Genomic DNA, 22,971 nt, shown 5'->3' on the forward strand with positions numbered 1-22,971 from the left:
AATATTGAGAAAAACAACTCGGCAAACGCTGAATGACGGTAAGTGAACGCCGCGCGCCGCAAAATTGAATCACCAAGAAAAAAAAATCCGCTGCCTGCGAATTTGCGGATTTTCGGTACATTCGAGAGCGTTTGCGGATTGCGAATTTACCGAAAATCCGCAAAATCCGCGAGCGGAACGGATTTTCCGCCCATGCTTACAAACAATACATCTATACCTACATAGAGCACCATACTCAGGTGTGAGGGTCTCAAGGCACTGAAGGGAGGGGGTGTGCTGCTACTGATGAAATAGGCAGGTCTTCAGTTCTTTAATGAAGGTAAGATGGTCCTGGTCAGTCGTAGTTGTGCGCCAAGGGAGTTTCATGTCTTGGTGGCCAGGTAGGAGGATGATCCACCTCCAGTGGTGGTTCAGTGAATCCTAGGGATGGTGGCTAGTGGGAGGCTGGTGGAGCAGTTAGGTGAGGAGCCTGAACGTGATCCTTGTGTTGACGATGACCCAGTGTTGGTCAATATGGCCTGTAGAAATGCTGCTGTGGTGAGGGCTGTCGAGGATGAGTTGTGCTGATGCATTTACTATGGGTAGTAGTTCTAAGTGAAGTCTGGCAGTCGTTCCTGTGTATAGGGCATTCCCGTTGTACAGTTGGCTGTTGATGAGGGCCTGGGTGACCGTCTCACACGTTCCGGTGGTGATCCACCAGAATATCTATCGGAGCATGCGCAGGGTGTAGAATCATAAGGATGAGATGACGTCCACTTGTTTGTTCGTTGTGAGTGAGTAGACCTGGATGAATCCCAAGTGGGGTGTATGCTCCGTGGGTGTTGTTGCCGTGACCATTGTTGTGGACCAATAGGCGTCGTCCCTGGCGGATGTTGATTTGCCAAGGATGATAACCTCTGTATTGTGTGTCTACAGTATCTGATGACTGAGCTTCTTCCATTCTGCAGCGTCTATCTTTCCTTCATGGAGGTTGTTTTTGGTTGGGGCTGGGTCTTGGGTGAGGGACAGTACCAGGTGGGTGTCATTGGCATAGGAGATTATGTTATGGTTGTGTGTGCATGCAATGGTGGCAAGGATGCTCATGGAGATGTCGAAGAGTGTTGTGCTGAGCAAGGAGCCTTGGGCTACGTGACAGTCAGAGTATTTATACCATGGCTACATGACACATGCTAATTGTAGTACAACATAGATATACCTCCTACATGTACGATTTCCTTGTGCCCCACGTGTGTCAGTACTTGCCATTGTTAGAGGGATGCAGCAGTGCTGCAAGTCCATCATTAATTAGCACAACATTCATGCAGTTACCTTTTCAACTAAAAGGGTCACTAGCAGAATTCCCTATTGACATCAGTAGTTAATATGCAATGATGTATGTGTGTTTAAATGGTCATTGCATCATTTATCATGCATAGTCAATCCACATACCAGGCCTTAATGCTGGGCATGATATGACGTCCCCTGTCAAGATGCGTCTACCATGAAAGTGTGGTGCAGTGTGTGTTGCGTTGGTGAAATCGCAGCACGTATTTACTCCCAAGCAGCACCCCATGTACAAGTGTAAAATGATAGGAGGCGGTGCCCAAATCAATTGCAGTGCACACCTGTGTTTTTCCTTGCAACACAATCCTAATTTGCCCATGTTTCGTTTCCATGGTGCATTTTACATGTGTGTTGCCTTGTGCAGCATACAGGGATGATGGTTCATATACCTTGCTTTGTATCTGCGTATGAAGTGTCAACTTACAATGCCTATATAAACCTTGCCTGCACACAGATGCACTGGCCTCATGTGTGTGTTGTCACAGCTGATGGTGTAATCAGTGGTGCAGTCGACATAGGAGGCATAGACACATCAGGGACTGCAGATGTTGACGGGATTGTACCTGCATCATGTTCCATGCCCATCAGGTAATGCATAAATGCACTGAGCATGACTTGGTGGTTTTCCAGGACAGCTGTAACATCCCGTTGGTAGGCAGCCAAGTTGGTTAGGTATGCATCCTGTTTTGCATTCATTTCTTTAAGAATGTCCTGAATTTTCCTCAGCCTGTTGGCAACTTCAAGGCTGGCACTTGTGTTGGGCATTTGTCTGTGCCTCTGCTGCATGACTTCTGATATGTCATTCATGGCGTGAAACAAAGTACGTGGTGGTGCATCGTTGCTGCTACCAGTTTCCGCACTGCCACTATTGGATGTTAGGCAACGGAGCACTCCCTCTAGGGTGCCTGCCATGCTCTCTATCCCTTTACGCACCTCCTGTGCCAACTGACCCTGTACATCCACAACACGTTGTTCAAAAGAATTTAGCGTGTTCGGCGAGTGGTGAGGCTGAGATGTTGTGGGAGGTGGTGTAGGAGTGCTTCCATGTTGGGCAAGCGGAGATCCCACTGTGCTGCTTTGCGTTCTTGTATGGGGAGAGGGAGTTTGTATTGATTCTAACAGGTCCTGGAGGAGGCCTGTGTCCACACTTGGTACACTGTCACCGCCCTCATCATCGGATTCAAACATAGGTTCCTGCTCATGAGTAGGTGTACCATGCCCTGAAATGAAAAAAGATGTAGGTTTATGATCATGTCTGACATATGGTCTACAGATGCACAATTTTGAGTCATCTACCCTTTTTGACTTTGATGTGTGTCAACATGTCAAAGTTAAAGCTACACATCATCACTCATGTTACCTAAAATGACATGGCATGATTCATTTGATGGATTCAAAATGTTTTTCCAATCACATGGCACATGGCCAGACAGTGCTTGCACACTTGCAACATTCAACTTGAGTGCATGTCCTGATGTCTGTTTTGTTGGTGTATATTGAGGACACATTCCAGCACAGTAGCAAGTCCAAGTGGCATTATGCACTCTATATGTGTGCAACAGGTATCAAGCCACAATTACTGAGGATTTGGGACATGGATTTCTTACCATCTCACATCATCCCACCTGTCATAGCCATCACAGCTGTGTTGTTTGTGTGTGACCCATTTCCTGTGTCTTCATGCTAATGACGTTATATTTGGATAATACAGATTGCTCCTGGTATGTTGCTCAACCTACACCCAGCTCCCCCTGTGTGCCCCTGCTGCCGCTGCTGAGTACACACTGGCAGGTGTGCAGAACCACCATATTAGTGTCCCGTTAGTGGCCTCTGAGCAACTATTTTTCACCCTGTTTGCACACCATTTTGGTTTCAGTGCCACTGTTCCACCACCCCATGCACACTTGCTGCTCCTGCCTACCAGCTTCTCCTCCCTCCCACATCCCCATATGTGCCAAACTTTGCTCGACTCTGCAGCTTGCGCACCAGAGGCACACCTTAAGCAAGCCAGTCTGCAGCCATCTGCGCCTGGACCATGCCCAGCGCCAGGACCCCTTGTGGCCACTAACACCCCTACACCAGACTCCAGTACCACGCCTTTACCCTCCATGCACCCATGCCGGCCAATACAACACTTGTTTCCAGGCCACCACAATAAAATACACACGGGACCCTTCTCCTGCCGCACATGCAGCTTCACATGCAACTGAGCCACCACCAAACCCCCATGGAGTGGACCCAGCCACCTCCAATGCATTATCCACAACACCCACTCCACACGAAAACAGTCCATGTGGCTCTGGGATCTGCTTGACACCTCCGCCCCAGATGTGTGATTATTAAACGTGACCTGGTGGAACTACTCCTCTGCGACCAACATCACCATAGACATCCCAGACAGCTACAAGTTCAACCGCAGGGATTGCGCTGACTGATTTGGTGGATGAATCATCATCGACCACAAGTCCACCCTCAAGGATCAGCACCCATGCAGACAACACCATCAACACCGCCAACCACCTGCACATAAACATCGACACCGACACCCAACACCACCCTCAGAGGACCCTCGTGTACAGCACACCGACCCTGTGCTCAGTTCTGCTGCTCCATCGATGACCTCGCCAGCACCCACGCACTCGCCTCCATGCACTACATCATCCTGTGGGACCTGACCTTACACCTCAAGGACAACAATAACGAAACTCCACCATACTGATCAACGACCTCACCAGACCCGGCTGCAGATAACTCGGGACCGAACCCACGCCGCCAGCCACAAGCTGGACCCCGTCTTCTCAACAGGCACCCACGTCACCTCCAACCACACCACTGAACTGCACTCGACCGACCACCGCAGCATCGATTTGACCTTCAATTAATCAACCACACACCACCGCAGACAACTGCTGCCTCACCAATGCTGGGTAAAAGTAAACGTAGACCAGCTGGTCACACCCCTCAGCCAGAGACCAAACTACAACCCCACCAACCCAGTCGCCAGTGCCCAAAAACTCTGATAGTGTATGTAGGACTGCACCAACACCTTTGCCCCACTCACGTTACCCTCCAACAGCCACGCCTGTTCACCGACTACCTCCAGACCTACCAACGCGCATGCCGGAAGATGGAGTGAACATGGCTCCACGGACACACACTGCACAACCACACAGTCCACAAGGACGCCATGTGTATACAGCACCACCTCAACAGATTGGCAAAGAGCTCCTCCTTCCGAGCCTGGCTGGATACGAATGCACACGACAGCAATGAGGTCTTCAGCATTGTTATTGAACAGAGAAACCCATGCACAAACGTTAACAACATCCCACCCTCACAAGAAGTGTGCGACTCACTGTCCATCTTCTCACAGCACACGTTTGGTGACATCGACGACAGCTTCAACACCACAACCACCCCAACTATGCCAGACTCCACCTCCCCGGCAAGGACCACCAGCGCTAACCGCAGCACCTCCTGGTACTATGTCAACAAGGACGCAACACACAAGGTCATGAACTCCATACACTCTGGATCACCAGCAGTACCATCACCACACCACTTATCGTACGAAGCAGAGGAAGCGATCATACCACAACTACACAAGTTCATCTACATCTTCTTCAATGCAGCAACATTCCATGAAATATGGAAGCACTTCACAAGCAATGCCCTCCTCAAGAGGCACAAGGCACACCCCAAGGCCCTCGAGGACTCACAGCCCATCTCCCTGCTCACGTTCCCAACGAAGGTCATCTAGGTAATCATCAACATGCAATTGGGCCGCGAGCTGGTAGACCCCAACATGTTTGACCCGTCCCAGTCCGGATTCATACGTACATACAGCAGCAAGACAGTCCACATGTCAGGCACAGACAACATCATGCGCCAACTAGCCAGCACCAAGACAGCAGCCCTCTTCCTCCTGGACCGGTCAACCGCCTTTGACACGGTATGCCATCACACTCTGAAGACACACCTCCGAGAATCATGATTCCAATTGAAGGCCGTAGACTGGACCACGTCTTTACTCTCCGGCAGATCCTAGAGCGTCCAGAGTGTCCGAAATCCTTCCATCAAATCGGACACCATCAACATCATCTGCGGCGTACCCCAGGGGTCATCCCTCAGCCCAACACTGTTCAACATGTACATGTCCCCCTCGCACACGTGGGCCGCCATCACAACCTCTACATCATCTCCTACACCAACAACACCCAGCTCATCCTCTCCATCACCAGGGACCCACACACACCCTGAACAAACCTCCACGAGGGAATGAAGTCCCTCACCAACTGGATGAGGAGCAGCAGTCTGAAACTGTACTTGGACATGACACAGGTCCTCATCCTCGGACCCACACCCTGAGCCTGAGACGACTCCTGGTGGGCAACCACACTGAGAACAGCAACAACACCCACTGACCATGCACGCAACTTACAATACATCCAGTACTCCTCCCTCTCCATGTCTGAGCAGGTCGACGCCATCTCCTCCTCCTGCTACAACTGCCTCCGCATGCTATGCAGGATCTACAAGTGGATCCCCACCCCAGACAAAAATAACTGTGACACAGGCCCTGAGCAGCAGCAGACTGGACTACCGCAACGCACTGTACGCAGGATTCCCAGACAAACACCTACAACTACTGCAACGCATCCAATACACTTACGGCTCATTGATTGTCAACGTCCCCCACCGCAGCAACATCATCCCCCAAATGTGAGACCTACACTGGTTCCCCATCAGCAAGTGGATCAGCTTCAAGCTCCAGACCCAGACACACAATGCACTCCAGTAGGCCGGACCAGCCTACCTGTACAGCAGACTCAGCTTCTACACCCCCACACGCCAGGTCCGCTCCACCAGCCTCCCCCTCACCACTGTCCACCGCATCCTATGACCATCCTCCAGCCGCAGATCTTTGTCCTACCTCGCCGCCAAGACCTTGCACACCCTCCCGGCCCACCTACGGCAGACCCAGGACCTACTCGCATTCAAAAGACTCATCAAGACCTGTCTCTTTGAGCGGTAGCGGCAGCCCCTTCCAATCAGAGTGGGAGATCCAACAGGTGTTTTTACATGCTGAAGGAGTTGTTCCAAGGACACAGACTTCTGTATTCTCTGATTTTGTTTTCATGCGGCTGTGGTTCATGCAGACTGCGACGTAATGCATTCCTCAATGTATTTCAAGTCTTTGGTTGGTGTAGTCTTAGGTGTGAGAGAATATGAGCTGTCTGTCATCAGCAATGGATACAATGTTGAGGCTGTGTTTGGTTACAAATGGAGCTGAGGCAGCCCTGTTGATGTTGACAAGGGTCAGACACATAGATGGTCCCTCTTGCATTCAGCATTGAAATTACGTGATTTTAAAGACGAAGGTTGTCATTCTGATCCTTGGACCTCTTGCTGGGATGAGTGACCCAGTTAAGCGTTGTTCCTTGGAATCCTGCTTCATGTAGTGTAGCAAATCTGTGTGGTGTTAGTCTGTGTCGCAGCACACTCACGGCTCTTGGTCCCAGAGGGTGCAGATGTCACCTGTGGCTGTGAACAGGGTGATCTTGGTGCTGTTGTTGATGTGATGAGGACAGGGCTGTAGTGATCCCACAGGTGGCTGTATCTCATGTTGGAGGGGGTGCATTGAGCTGTGACTGGTGTCCCGGTGGGGATGGTAGTATGGCTGTTGTGTTGGGAGAGGTTTGCGTGGTGCTGCCTGTGGCATCTCATGTGTACGGCAAAGTTGTTGTAGTGAAATTTTTTACTTTGTGGGACACTTATCACAGGGCTGTAGTGCCAGGGTGATGTCTGTAGCTTTGCTGCATAGGTTGTTTTATTCATGCAGGACCTTGACGAGTTTGCAGGACTTTCCATTATCTTAGAGTATTTTTTTGTGGTAGTCCCTCATTGCGTCCATGTATGTGTTTTACATTTCAGGTGTCTTTGTGTTTATACAGTTCTTACCAAGGTACCTGCTGGTGCCTCTTGCTTCTTAGAGATCAGTGCTCTACCATGCCGTGTCCCTGTAGTGCTGTTTGTTAGGCTTGCAGAGGGTGGAGGTCTGGTATGTGCAGTTGTGTATTCAGGTGTGACTTTCACTTGCAGAAACGCTGGTGTTGGCTGTGTTTGAGACCAGGGTGGTGGTTGAGCTTTGTCAGCAGTGTAGGCATGTGAAATGTCTGCGGGTCATGTTTGCAAAGGCCTGTTGTCATTCTCCAATTTTTTCCATGTATGAGTGCATAGAGGCTGGCTGAGCTGCATCAGTGAGTGACTGTATATCAGTTGTTGCTGGAAATGATTGCATTTGGGACACAGATGTGCGCATTCAGACTTGCCATAGGCGTGCCTTCAGCACACCATGTACATGCGTCTGCTGTGCGCTTGCACAGCGGCTGACATTGAGTAGGGTAATTGTGAGGTACAAAATTCAGTGATGACGGAACACATGAAGACAGGGGTGGGGGCCTTAGTGGTAGTTCATAGACCATATGTGGAATGTGGGCTCAGATGAGAGCACTGAACTGACTTATTATGGAGACACAAGGGATGAGTGACTGATGTGATCATGCTATGTGTAATCATGGCATGGGAGTGTGGGTAGGGGACATCTAAGATGAGGTGGGTCATGTGCATATTGGCAAGATGACTCAGGTGCCACCCATGATGACCAGAGCAGTAATACCCACTTCCATGTTTGGTATGCAGGCTGCATTTCAGCCTCCAAGGCAAACATGGCCGACACTCCAGCATGTGGCTGCATGACTTATCCCATTTCCTATTACCAGTCACACCAGCACTTCACAGCATTGTGATTGACTCATAGTAGTGAGCCTGGCTGCCTAATTCATTTTACGTGACACAAAGGCAGGGTTGCATAGGCTCCAGAGGATTGGGACACAGCTTTGAGGTCAGACTTCCCTCAATATGTGCCTGATTCACAAAACGAACTTAAGACTCAATCCTAAACTTACTACTATTTTGGTGTTGACAGAATGCACTTACTACTTTTGGCATTCACAGAATGAACTTAGTACTTTTGGTATTCACAGAAGTTAGGATTTTGTCTTAAGTCTGTCCTAAGTCTGTCTTAAGAGAAACTTAAGACAAAATCCTAACTTCTGTGAATACCAAAAGTAGTAAGTTCATTCTGTGAATGCCAAAATTAGTAAGTGCATTCTGTGAATACCAAAATAGTAGTAAGTTTTGGATTGAGTCTTAAGTTCATTCTGTGAATCAGCCACTATATGTTTTGCAGCACCCACTCACACACATCCTTGCATCCATAAGACATTCATTGTTATTTCCTGCATTTGTTAACTCACAGCTGTCCCCCCCCAATTGCCAATGTTTGCCACTGTGCCCCCATGCAGAGCAGGTGTACCACTCTTGTGCCAAAAGGCACATACATATTACCAAAACATGCCATGTCATCATATTCCATTGAATTAATTTTTAATACTAGGCATGTTGCAACTGTAGAGTAGGTGTTGCACAGCGGAGACTTTAATTACACTGTTCAAAGTTCAGTGAGTACATGGACAAACTATCCTTGTCACCACACACCCAGACCTGAAGCATTAAATTCCTTTATGAACAACCACGACACACACAATGGAGTCAGATTAGTGAGTAATGCACACACCATTTTTCATTGCCAAAACAAATATACACTGCATTTGTTAATATTCTCAACATTTCACCCCCTATTTCTCATGATGTACATCTATGCAAACAATAGTTCAGCCATATGTCACCCCATGACACAACCAAATGTTATTATTTGACGCATAAATGCACAACATTTTAGTTATTTTTCAGATTTGTCACAATTTATTTGTTTTTCATACGGACACACATTACCACATGAAGTACTTACATCCCAACATAATTGTGGTCACAATGAGGTATTTTGAGATGATATTTTGGTACACATGCATTGCATTGTTGACATTGTGCAGCATACATTGTAATGGTCATCGCAAAAGACTACGGCAACCATAGTCTACGCTGTTTGCATTTGACTGGCTCAGGTCCACACAGTGAACCAAGGTTTATTCCTCTTGGACACTGCAACAATACAATGTCAGCAACCTCCTCACCTTCAACCCTGTACGTCACCTCACCTGCCAGGTCGTAACTCTGCTACAGACATCACCATCACTGTCACTGACAACTTCTGTGTCACCTGCATGTGGCAGCACGACAATCATGGAAGAGGCATTGTAAACCCATACACTGGTACACTCAGAATGAGCAGGCACTCTAATATGCCATGGTTGACCATGTACTACGACAACTACATTATCGTGACCAGGCCCATGGCCATACTCAGCAGCACACTCATGTGCAGGACACCCAGGCCATGTGCCCCATTCTCCAACACCATTGTTGACCTCATTGCACCCCAGTGTGTGACATCCACAGACAGCATCCCGCTCGATGACCTCCAGTTCCACCTCAGCAGGTTAAGTTACCTGACCAACAACACCTCCAGGGTAACTTCACTGACATCAGACACAAGCATCAAGGGACCTCAACATACCACTGAACAGGACACGGTTAAGTACCTGTACTACGGCTGCAGGTACTTCTGATTCAGGTCTGACTTCATACTCTCCTGGCACTACCATCATTGAATGCATGACATATGTGACTTGACCAGCAATCACCACCGCCATCCTTGCACCCTCTTGCAGCTGGAGCAAGGGCAGTGCATGACATCTCATCCACTCCTTGTGCAAAGACAGTCCGCCAATGCTTAAATACTTGTGACACTACAGCACACAAATAGCACTGTTAGGATCTCTAATGACACCATCATTTCTGCACCCCTCATGAATGTACTTGCATCCCTACTTTCCCCCTGCCTCATGGCAGCCATGTATGTGGGCAGTGCCATTGGCATCGTCTGCCACTATGCATTGCTGGAGTTGCGGCATGGTTGTGCATACACTGACATTATGATTTGTAATGGATCAGTCATTACTTGAATCATGGAGCAATGTCCAGTGGGTACTGTACATCCATGCTAATGCAAGGGGGGACATGGTGAGAAGTGTTGCCTCACTGTCTTCTTGCAGCAACAATTTTCATGGTTGTGCCATAGGAATGCACACAATATTGTTGTTGTTGCACATTTGTAGAGTGTATCTTTGTCACAGGGCAACCCTGTAACCTTGTTTGCAGCGCTGTCCAGTACCAGTCCCATGCATAGATGTTGTGCCACAAATTGTCACCTTCCTTAGGGACATGTATGTTGTGGCTTTACATTCCGGGATCTATTGTGCATTTGCATGAGTTTGCTTTTCCTCTCATGTCTGTGACAGCCTTGCTAATCTTGCAAGGTGCAGTTGGTCAACTTGTTAGCATTATTTGGATACGTAACGCCTACTTTGCATGTCATTGCCATAGTTTTGTTGGGACATGCTATGCCATTGACATAGAAGTTGCTATCACTCCTGAGCATTTGCTCTCATCTGTATGCTACAGCTTGCTAATGTGATTAAACATTCTTGGCACTTAAGCTACAAAAACAGTGCTGCAGACTCGCTGATGATCCATTTGTATAATTAACTATGGTGCATATTTGCTGGATGTTTAGCAGCTGGACTGCGCCCCTTGCAATATAGGTGTGCTGCAGTGCATGCATAGGTACAGACCATGAATGGAGGCCTTCGGTGAGATGGTGCGCATTCCTGCAAACTATTGATGTTGGATGTTCTTTCACTGCAAGAACACCATTGGTACACTTATGTTTTTCCCATGGTCATGACAACATAGATGTGCTGTATTCACTGTATGTCACTACATGTTGTTATTCATGTTATATACGTCATTCATCCAGACGTGGCTGGTCAGTGCTTAAGTCATGCATTCATGTGAGGAGCATCATTCAAGTACAGCAAACCTTGGTGCAGGCCTCTCCCGGTGGCACTGCCTCACCCCTATACCTACCATGATGCAGGTGTGAGGTACTGACACAATTGCCAGATGCTAATGTATTTCCAAAATTTGGATGGATTGCACAGCACCACTACTGATATTTTTGTTTGGATGTGCAGACCCACCATGCATACGTTATGCATGATGCTTGTGTAATGTGGCACAGGGCTTCACATGCTGAGTAACATTCCTGAGTACTTTCCCTTACATATGCAGATGATGTGGCAGAAACCATCATGCACAAAGTAGTACAATGACAGATTTTGGGCCTGCATGAGGTGACTATCAGTAGGGTCTCTTTATTGGTGTCACCCGTCCTTCACAACGACATAGGTGCACAATGCTTGGCATGCGCCGACCCAGGCAAACTTGCACCATGTTGCAGGGGGTCCAGCAGTGCAGGGGATCACTGTTTGTGTGCATGGAAGGGACACATTCCTGCATGATGCAGTCATCAATAGATTTTTCCTCTTTCTATGTGTCCACTTGAATGCAACATCTATATGTTGGGTATATAAGAGACGGAACAGTTCGTATTTATTCAGGTTGTGCATGCCTTACACAGACCCTGAGGATGCATATCTTTGTGGCGCAGCGTAATAGTTACAGTTTGACTTTGCTATTGGACATTGTCAATTGGACATGGATGTTTCTGGGTACACCCCCAGCAACAGCCCTGGAATTGCGCTTTCTCAATGATGCAATGTCATGATATGTTGTACTATGTAACATAGCTGTCTGTGGCCTATTATTGTGGGTGTGGCACATTGTGCCACCAATACATGCTCTAAATAACATCCTGCCAGCACAGTGGTGGCAGTCCAGGTTATACAAGTATTAAACTCGGTCTGTTACAGGATGTTGTGTGATTGGTGTTTCATGAGGGTAGTTGTATATTTGCACCTGCGTGTGGCACTTGTCAGGTGTAGCAGTGGGCTGGGACTTCACTTTGGAAATATGTTATTACTTTGACTGGGGTAGGGGTTTACCAAATGTGACATCTGCATGTCCCTGGTACAATACTTTTTGAAGACACTTCACAGTTCATGACATTGCATGACTTATCTTTCCACAACACGTCAGTAATTGTGCCAGCCACCTTAGTTTATGCACTGCACAACATTACCTTCTTTGCACATTTCCCCTTGTAGGGACTTACCCTGTGTGTCTTGCGGTTCCTCATGCTCTGCACTGTCCTGTCCTGGAATTCCTACCACCAACTCATCTGGGATGACCGCCGCAAGCCGCTCCTCAAGGTCATCCAGCTCTTCCTGTTGTGATGGGCTGCCTCCTCCTGTCACCGTTGCTTCTTTGCGTTTTTTTGCCATTTTTTCTTTTGTCCTGCGCTTTATGTCATTCCAGCATTTCTTAATGTCAATGACTGTCCTCTTAGATTGGGCCACACAGTTGACCTTTGTCAATATGGACTGCCAAATGGCCTCTTTTTTTGATAATGGCAACTTGGAACTTGCAAAAAGCTGGTGCTGGTGGTCTGTCACCTCATTGAGGAGTATGTTGTTCTCCTCAGCACTGAAATTTATTTTCCTTTTCCTCTTTTCATGTGTTTCTCCCTGTGTTTCAGGCTGGGCATCCTGGCTGCCATGTGGAAGGTTCCCTTGACTGCTGCTGTGTCCTTCAGGCTCCATGGTAGCAATTTTTTCGATTTGCGGGAGAATTAGGAGATGGATGCGTGTATTTTTGGCGTTTTCCGGATTCTGACGCAACGTGAAAGTGGCGCAGCGACGCGTACACTTGCGTCAGTACCGCGATTGTGACTTACGGCACTTTTCCTGCACTTGCGTGACTTTCCGGTGCGTCAGGACGGCAGCGCCTGCGTCACTTTTTTCCGACTTTCGGCATCACTTGCGACATGATTCGCCATTGCATTAATATGACGCATCCTCGTCGCAAAATTCTGACGCAGCGGGTCGTACGGAATTGTGATGCATCCCTGCGCCTGCGCAAGGATGCGTCACTTTTCATAAATGAGGGCCAAGGAACTTAATTCTGTTATAGGTGCAAGCACCATTTCACACAGGCTGTAATGGCAGGCCTGTAATCAAATTTAAGTGGACTCCCACTGGTGTCAAAATACATGCTGCATACCTTTTTGGCATATGCTAGCGGCGTGTAATGCTACACCAGTAGCCAATTATGGATGTACCATAGTACTTACCAGAGCCACTTTAGGGCATAGAGCACAGTTGCTGGCGTACTGATTAGTAGGATCCCAGCAGACTACAGTCAAAACAAACTGACCCCAGGAAAAAAGTGGGGGTAACCATGAAAGGAAATCCTACTTTCCTATACCCCCCGCCCCAAACATAAAGATGAGGCTAATCTTGCCCATTTGAGGCTTCTTTGTCTTAGTTGAAATATCTGGAAAGTCCATCTTTGTTGGCATGGTTACTCCCAAGTCTATGTTCCACGGAAAAGTCCATCCCCTGTAGGGAAATGGCTCACCTCAGAAGTTTGAGTTTTTCACCCATCATCTGTTTAAGCCATAAGAGGGACGTATGGTCTGTCTGAACAATGAAGTGAGTGCCAAACAGGTATGGCCTCAACTTCTTCAAGGTCCTGACCACAGCAAAGGCCTCTTTCTCAGAAGCTGATCAATGCTTCTCCCTGGGGGTCATCTTTCTGCTTATACAATCTACTGGTTGACCCTGGCCCTCTGCATTAAACTGTGACAATACTGCACCTATCCATATCTCGGAGGCATCAGTATGGACAAAGAATGGTTTGAAGTAGTGTAGACTTTGCAGAATTGGAGCAGAGCACAATGCTTGCCTCCGGTTATCAAATGCCTTCTGACAGCTAAATGCTAGATATGCTGCACTATAAGCTTCCAGACCTGTTAAGACTTTATTCACCAGCCTCTGAAATTAGGTAGGTGCATTTTTGAAACCAAACGTCATCACAATAAATTGATAATATCCACTGGGGGTTGAAAATGATGTTTTAGGTTTGACATCCTCATTGAGTCTGATTTGAAAATAAACAGCAGTTAGGTCAAATGTACTGAGCTATTTGGCAGGGGCCAAAGTATCAATCAGTTCATTTGCCCTTGGAATTGGATGGGCATCAGCCCTAGTGACTGCTTTGAGACCTCTATAGTCATCACAAAAACTCATTTATTTCTTACCATGCTAGCTGTGAGATTTGGGTACAAGGACTAAAAGACTAGCCCAAGGGCTATCTGAAGCCTCAATGACTCCCAACTCTGGCATCTTTTGGACCTCTGTCCTGATGCAGTCTCTGACAAGGTCAGGCTGTCTGTACATTTTACTCTTCACAGGCATGCTGTCACCTGTGTCCACTTCATGGGTACACCAGGTGGTTTGACTGGTTGTCAGAGAAAAGAGACCAGAAAACTAAGAACCTGTCTACAATTAGCTTGCTGTTGATCAGTGATGCTGTCTGCCAAGGCTACTCCTTCACATGATCTGTCGTCAGGGTCCTGAGAGAGGAGATAAGGGAGAAGATCACTCTCTTCCTCCTGTTTCTCATCAGTGGCCTTGAGCAAGCTCATGTCAGCCCTGTTAACAAAAGATTTCGAGCGAATCACATGAAGTACCCTGTGGGGACTTCTTGGAGTACCTAGGTCAACTTGGGGCCACTCCACTTGTCTTAGAGAGCTGCTGGGGACACAGGCCCCAACACCCACACTTTCTGTCCTGGACAGTAAACAGTAAGGACAGCCTTTTGGTCATGTCAAGATTTCTGAAGCTCCTGGCTGGCCTCAAGGTTTTTGCTGGCCGCCTTCATATGCTCAGCCATGTGTGAACGCAGACCCAGAACATAGTCTGCTATGTCCTGTTTAGGAGGCTTGAGAGGTTGCTCCCATCCTTCCTTGACCATACATAATGGACCCCTAACTGTATGTCCAAACAGAAGTTCAAATGGGATGTAGCCCACCCCTTCTAAGGAACCTCTCTGTAGGGAAAGAGACGGCACAGTAGTAAGACATCCCATTTTCCCATCAGCTTTTCTAGGAGTCCCATGATCATACCTTTGAGGGTCTTGTTGAACAGCCCCATTGCCCTGTGGATGGTAGGGTGTGGCAAACTTATAGTTCACACCACACTCTTTCAACACAGCAGTGATGTAGCTAGACATGAAGTTAGTACTTCTGTCTGACAATACCTCCTTAGGGAACCCAACTCTGAAAAAGATTCCTAGGAGAACCCTGGCCACTACAGGAGCTGTAGTGGACCTAAGGGGACTAGCATCTCGATATCTAGTGGCATAGTCTACCACCACTAAGATAAAACTATGTCCAGATGCTGTTGGAGGGTTTAAGGAACCTGCAACGTATATCCCTACCCTCTCAAAGGGAACCCTAACCACTGGCAGAGGGATTAAGGGGGCCTTTGTAGTGCCACCTGACCTACCGCTGGCTTGGCAGGTGACACAGGACTGACAAAACTCCCTGGTGTCCTCAGACATGTGGGGCCAATGAAAGTAAGAGACACGCCTGTACCAAATCTTGCTTTGCCCAAGATGTTCTGCAGGGGGAATGTTGTGTGCCAGGGTCAATACAAACCCCCTGAACTTCATAGGTATGACCAACCTCCTGGTAGCACCAGACTTGAGGTCTGTACTTGCAGAAAAAAGGAGCCCTTCTTCCTGACAAGTCCTGTGGGTCCATTCTCAAATGCCCTGCTTCCTCAGCAGCAGCTTGATGTCTGAATTGTTCAAGAGAGGGGCAGGCCTTCTGCTCCAGACTGAAGTCTTCCCTTGAAGGATCCATGATCCCAGTTGCTCTGCCTTGTCAGGCCCAAGCTACTCTAGTACAGCTCCTTCACAGGTACTGAGATCATCTCCCTGAGGAGGCTGATTCTCATTGTAGGTCTGAGAGGAGGATACATCTGTATCCTTCTTGGTCATTCTCTTGGGAGCTGGTTGGTCCATTTATTCAGGATCCATGGCTCCTTCAGTGCCTAACTTCTTGGCCTCAGCCCTAGAGACAGCAAAGACACTAGCTGAAATTCCCATAACTTCTACATGAGTCCTGAAGTCCACTTCAGACCAGTCTGAAGTTTCTAAATGATTGCCCAGTAGACAGTCCACAGGTAGGTTGGGGGATGCCACAACTCTCTTTGGGTCAGTTACCCCTCCCCAGCTGAGAATGACATCTGTCATGGAATGATCTGCCCTGGTATTGTTAGCATCGGTCACTTGGTAAATCTGTCCAAGTAGAATCTGCTTGGTAAACACAAGTTTTTCTGTCACCATAATGACACTGGCCCCTGTGTCCATGTATGGCACAGCTTCCTGACCATTGATGAGAGGCTGTTGTCTGTATTTGCCCAAGTTAGTGGGACTTAGAGTAAGGGTGGGGAGCTCAGTGCCACCATCACAGACTAAAACAGCCTGAGTGGGTGTCCTGACTAGGCCAGAACCCACTTTAGTACACAAGGTTAACCCAGCTAAACTCTTAGGGGGCCTACTACAACCATTGCTATTGCTAGTGACACTAGGAGGTTTCGAAGTTATAGTAGCGGTATTGGTGCTAGACTTAGAGCAATTGGCACCCTTTGTCCTTTTACGTTTTTCCTTCACAAATAGCACCAAGGTTCTTGTTAGAGTAGGAAAAGGAATGGGACCTACCCCCAGAGAAAGATTTTTTGAGGACCTTCAGAAGAATCTTTTCTTTAGATTTCTCCCCACCTTTCTCTTGGGCCTTAGAATAATCTTGCTTCTTCTGGTCAGCACCACCATGAGATCTTTATTGCATTCGGGTACAGACCCACTTGTCTGCCTTCGTTCCCATTACTTGGGGAGAGGTCAGATCCGAGTCCACCATGCACTGGTGCAGTTGCTGATTGTGACAGTTGTTAAAGATGTGCTTCCTCACAAGTAAATTGTACAGTCCCTCACAATCATGCACATGTCGCAAAGAGCATTCAGTTTATTCTTCCTTTTTAGTCCCATCTTTGTTTGCTTTGTGCATGAAAATGTAAGATTCAAAAACATGTTTTTTCACATTTGGTCTAATTACTTTGTGAATCGAAGCATACTTGCAAACTGTGACTACATGCCTGCCTTTATCAATGTTTCACTACAAAACGATGCAATTGTATTTTTTTAACAGAGTGTATGGTTCCAGACAATGGTCAATTTGTATCGGGACACTGGAAAGTCCAAAAGGTTGCCTCTGTCCCCCCAGAAATGTAGTGTCTCCTACGCCCCTGACTGTTCCCAGTAGGAAGGCTCAGAACTTTAAACAGGGAGGCGTGTCTGGCGGCAGGATTTCAGGGAGAGAGACATCTCTTCAAATATTTGGGAATGTAGGTGACACACAACAGTGAGGCACAGTATTTCTAAGATGGTTAGAGTCATGGAAGGCCTGAAACTCTCTACTGAATTTTGCAATATTTTATCCATATCAGTAATGGCTGTTTATATTCACTCCGCGGTTCTCTGGCTCGAGTTCCGCAACACAATTTTAGATAACTGGATCATCACTTGGTAGCATTGGTTTGCCAGGGAATCGTAGCAGGGTGAAGCTGGACTCCATGAAATTGCCCTGAAGCGGGTGGGCTGGAGCTCCCTGATATGAACTATGGAAATACATCACACGACATCTGCAGTGGCCTAGGTAGCTGTTGTGTCGCCCGTGGCAGTCACTGCATTTGCCTGCATTTGTCGCCCGCCCGGCACCCGCATGAAGAGCATGGGTGCACAGCCGCAAGTAGGAGGGGCAGGGGGTTGGCCGCCGCCCACAAAACTCATGCCGCCCGGGGCACACCCTCTCTTGCTACGCTACTGCATTCCAGTTGAGCATGCCCTCAGCTGGTTCTATAAGGCAGAGGATAGGGAGATGAGACTGCTGGAGTGAACCCACTCTGTAGTTTTACTTCCCAAACTCCTTGTGTGGGGAATGGGTACGGCAGCGAAAACCCCATTTGTCATTTAACAATTGGTCAAAATATGGGATACATGGATCGTAGGGTGGTGATACGGACCATCTTGACACCCAGCAATCAGTGAATCCATTAGATTATTTTTTTTCTTCCATGCCTTCTTGTCTGAAGGTGGTTGTCAAAAAACAACAATTGTCTTATGCTGAAAGCCTTGTAAATTTAGCAGCGTATTACATGCAGTTCAACAGCCGGCTGTGAAAAAAAAATGATGGTTGTCTTTCCATTCATCTATTGATGTCATATATTTCACATACATTTTGTCAGTTTAACAATTATATTTCTGTGCATTAATAGTGCAATCAAGTTAAAAGAGTGGATTACCTTAAGGTTCCGGGGGCATTTTGCATACATTGCTGGTTACTTTCTGTTTTTTTAGGTCGAGGTAATATCCGGTCTGCCGAAGGCAGACCGGAAGTCCGAGAATTATTGTTAGTAAGAGGACTGCTTTATCCCTCCCTCTTTTTGGCTCTCCCTCCATTGGCTGGCTTCCTAAACGGAGGCCAGCCATTGGAGGAGAGAGCCGTCCCTCCAAAGAAGCTCCGTCTCTTTCGGATTTGGGGGCGTAAGTTTTGCTGTTCTTTAGACAGTGACGTAGTCCGTCACTCAGGACAGCAAAACCATGCCCCCAATCCAAAAATTTTCAGAAGCGCCGGCTGCCATTTTGCTGTTTGTTGAAGATGAGGTAGGTCGCATGCTCCCGCTATCCTCGTTCCCGCCCCCTCCCGCTGTTCGCTGCTCCCGCCCCAATCCGAAAATCGTTGCGGCCGCCGTTTTTTTTTTGCCGTTTTATTCTTGTTTTCTATTATTTTAAGTTTAATGCGTTCGTTCTGCAAAGCTAGCGCGGTTGTACATTTTACCCATAAAGGATATTCCGGTGAGGTTGGTGCTGACGTTTTGCGCCTTGAAAGTTACCGGGGCATGATTACATCGGCTCCTGGAAGAAGCGAGAGGGGTGGGGGAGTTGGGGGCGCTCGCCCTCCCTGTTCTCATCATGTTCTCAGATCATGGTTTGTATATTTCTTCCGCTCGGTTCCTCACTAGAAATCACACAGCACCACCAGCAGTTAGCAGAGAAAACAGCCCGGAAACCAAGAGTAACAGCAAACTAATTCCGCCTCAGATTCCACATTGCTTCCGACTGCAGAGCTCCTAGCCCCGGCCTCTGATTGGCTCGGACAGAGCCTTCTGGAACTTGAACAGCCTGGCCGGCTTCAAAGCATGTGGACAAAAACTGAACGCAAACCTCCCACTTTTCATTGTTTTCGTCCGACAGCCCGAGTCGTTTCAATAAGTGATGTGAAGCAAAGCTCTTTCTTTCCCTGTCGATAATAAATTCTTGTTGCATCGTTTCTAAGCGCTTTAAATAACAAGCAGGACTATTGCCCAATTTCATGGTATGCAATGTCGGACAGGGACAGAAACAAGGGCTGAATACCAAAAAAAAAGTGGCCCTTACCCAGCTGGCTAAAGAAAGGGGCTCACGTTTGCAAACCAGAGGTTTGAAATTTAAAGCAAGCGGTGGATGTTTTTTTTAATTAACACACGGGCGACTGCATGAATTTGAGCTTGCTGCAGGCAGTATTTGTGGTAATAACAAAGAAAGAAACGGCCCACAAGACCACAAAACAGTCCAACAACAAAAACAAGCATTTTCAATGTAATAGGTCTCACACATTTTTTTTTTAGACGTAGGGCTCTTAGCCCTGTAATGGATTTTTTTTTTTACTTGTCTGCACCAGTCCCAAGCTCTAGCAACAGGCCGCAGCCTTGCACATGGTTAGCCCCGCCATACATGCATATTTATTTATTTTATTTTATAGCATTTGTAAGGCGCACAGCTACCCACAAAGGGTTTCCCGGCGCCGGATCAGCAAAACACAAAACACATCTGGAGAGAGAACAGTCCAAGCACTTATTTGTCGAACAACCAGGTTTTTACGCTTTTTCTAAATTTCATATAGTTTTCCTCCTTGCGTAGATGAATGGGCAATGTGTTCCACAAAGTTGGGCCCAGATAGGAAAAAGATCTCCCGCCCATTCTGACACAAAAACAACAAGCCTGACTCGTGTAACCACACTTCCATGCAGTCAAATGAACAAACACACATATAGGCCGTTGTAGGCTAACTGGATTTGCAACAACACAGTATAAATGGTGTATGCACCAGTGGACAGTGTAACATCGCAATTATCTTCCCCAATGCGTGAGCCGAAGGGTGATTGTCTCGCTGATGCCCACTCACCGAGCAGTGAAATGGGGTTTCTATGAGTCTGTTAGCCAGAGCCTCGGTACATGTGCTGGCTGTCGGGTGTGCAACAGGAAGGAGGTTGTGGGGGTGAACATAATATCACATTTACGTCTGTGACGGCATGGCTTGGCTAACCCCCCCCCTCACCGTGTGAAAGAAATGTGATATTGCACTTCTCTACTCACGTAGATATCTATAATCGTATATCAATTTAAAGAATATAATAAGCACTGGTTAGATTCCTGCCGCGCTTTATCTCAACAAACCCATTCACAATGGCCATTTGTTCTCATCAGAGTGGTAAACGTATTCATCCCATCCACAGACCAGACTGCCCCATTCTCATTCTGTATGTGGCAATCAGCCGCAGACAGAATGACAATGGGTGGGGTAGAGCTGCGATGGGCTCAGAGGTTTGCAAGGTGGCCCCCTCAGGGGGCTAACAGCCTGATTCATCAAGCTGATATGCGCTCGCAAAGGGTCAGATTCTGAGAATCTGGCCCTTTGCGAGTGCGATTTTTGCATTTGGGATTCATCATCCCAAATGCAAAAATCGCTAATTGCGATCTCGCAATTTTGCGAGGAATTACATTTAAGGAATCTCTATTTGAGATTCCTTAAATGCAATTCATCATCCAATTTTATTTTGCGAATTCGCAATTTCTGGCCGCAATTTACCGTGAGGTCAGACCTCGTGGTAAATTGCGAAAACTCAGAAAAATGCTTTTAAATGCATTTTTCTGAGTTGCATGTTACACACACACATGTCCTTTCTAATCAAAAATCGGTAGTGTTTTTTAAGGTTTTAAAACCACTAATTAGCAGGGGGCGTGGCTTGGATGGCAACGCAGGCAGTCGCCTAAGTTCGAGAGCTCCGCGATCCCGGGGAGAAGAACGGCGAGATAATCAGCGATAGTCCTCGGTCTCCCACGTGAAACGGAGAAAAGTGTGGGGGAATACATAGAGCAGCGGAGAGAGGAGCATGAGTGAGCAGAACAACGGTCAGGAGGCAAAATAAGCAAAAAACCCTAAGATCGGGAAAGCAAAGTGAACAGCCCAAGATGGCGTAGCAATAAAGAGAGCAAGGAGAAGCCACAACGATTGGGGGAACATAAGGCTCATCCAGAACCAGGCTAAACGCGGTGGATACGGGTAAAGGACAAACCGAGGCAGAGGCGGCGTACGGCTTGTACAAGAGAACGAAGGGTCGGACTCGCGCACAAAAGAAATAAGCATGAACCGAAGATAAACAAAGGCGGCCATCTTGACAATGACATGAAGTGCAACAAGGAGGGGAAACAAACGGGGACAAGCCCAGCGAAGCACCCGCCTGTAGGTCCACAACCGTGAGAACGAGGAAGAGCTGAGCAAGCGGCTACACATGGAGGTAGGAGGTAGGAGAGGTGGTGTGGGAGAGCGTGAGTGAGGCGAAAGCTGGGTGCAAGCTGTACAGCGAAACACGCCCCTGGAACTGAAGTGCAAGAGTAGTTCCCAGCCGGCGCAAAGGAGGCTGTGCAAAACGAAGCAATGCTTGTCTCCTTCGCAAACGCCGTCCACCACTCGGAGAGGCACCAGATCAGCGGCCGGTAAACATTGAGGCAGCGTCCATCTTGGAACGGGGGGAATTAACGGCGGCGGCCATCTTGGAAGGGGCAGGTCATACCGCTGGAACTGAAATGCGAGAGCGAGCCACAGCCGACACAAGGCAGGCAGGGGAAAACGAAGCACTGCTTGTCTTTTTCGCGAGCGCCGTCCATCAAAACGGAGAAGCACCAAGGTAGCGGCCGGTAAACAGAGAGGCGCCCATCCGGAAACGAGGTGAGCAAACGGCGGCGGCCATCTTGGATGGGGCAGATCACATCAGATCAGACCACATCAGACCGGGGCGCGGCAGTACACACCAACGCAAGCACACCGCAACAAAAAGGCAACACTAGCCGGGCATGCACCCAGGCGTTAAGCACGAGTAGCCACACACTGTAAACTGAAGTGCGACTCAAGGTGCAAGGAAGGTGTGGCTGAGGTGAGGCTGAAGACATAGGCAGCCATCTTAGAAGGGAGAAACCGGCGGCGGGCACCATAAGAGGAGGCTACCCGCAGGCAGGCAAGCAGAGAAAGCGGATCCTTCAACCTCGTTGCGAGGGTCAACCGGAGCGCAACCAAACGCCTGAGCGCACCACTGCAGCCTCCTGGGCAACCTTCCGGCAACGTTCTGGTCACCCCTGCCACTGCTGGCCACTGCCAATGCGAGTAACAGCGAAGCGGGCGGCAACAGAAGGAAAAAGAGCGCTGAGAAGGCCCTGATTAAGGCACCAGAGACCAGGGATCAGCACTAACCACAGCAGAAGGAAGGGGACACCCAGCTAGAAGGCAGCCCTGGCGTCCGGGAAAACCAGAACGAGATCGATAAAGTGGCCAAGTAGATTCACCTTCGGTGGCACTACAAAGGCTGACACAGCCACGAGCACTAAAAACAACTCACCAAAAGGGGCAAATCAGTCCGTCCTGCAAAAGAAGGAGAGACTGTCCAT

At 48.0% G+C, this 22,971-nt stretch overlaps 1 protein-coding gene across 1 annotated transcript; it reads right to left on the reverse strand.

Moving 5' to 3' along the window:
* Window positions 1–1,788: 1,788 nt before the first annotated feature.
* On the reverse strand, window positions 1,789–16,152 carry LOC147711206 (uncharacterized). Its single transcript, XM_086919432.1, has 2 exons — window positions 16,077–16,152; window positions 1,789–2,543 (listed from the first exon to the last, which is right to left on the reverse strand). The coding sequence occupies exons 1-2, from the start codon at window positions 16,150–16,152 to the stop codon at window positions 1,789–1,791; spliced, it is 831 nt and encodes a 276-aa protein (XP_086775558.1).
* Between the last annotated feature and the right edge of the window lie 6,819 nt (window positions 16,153–22,971).

This window comes from Lissotriton vulgaris, chromosome 5 (assembly GCF_964263255.1).
Source record: "Lissotriton vulgaris chromosome 5, aLisVul1.2, whole genome shotgun sequence".
In the NCBI taxonomy this organism is placed as follows: domain Eukaryota; kingdom Metazoa; phylum Chordata; class Amphibia; order Caudata; family Salamandridae; genus Lissotriton; species Lissotriton vulgaris.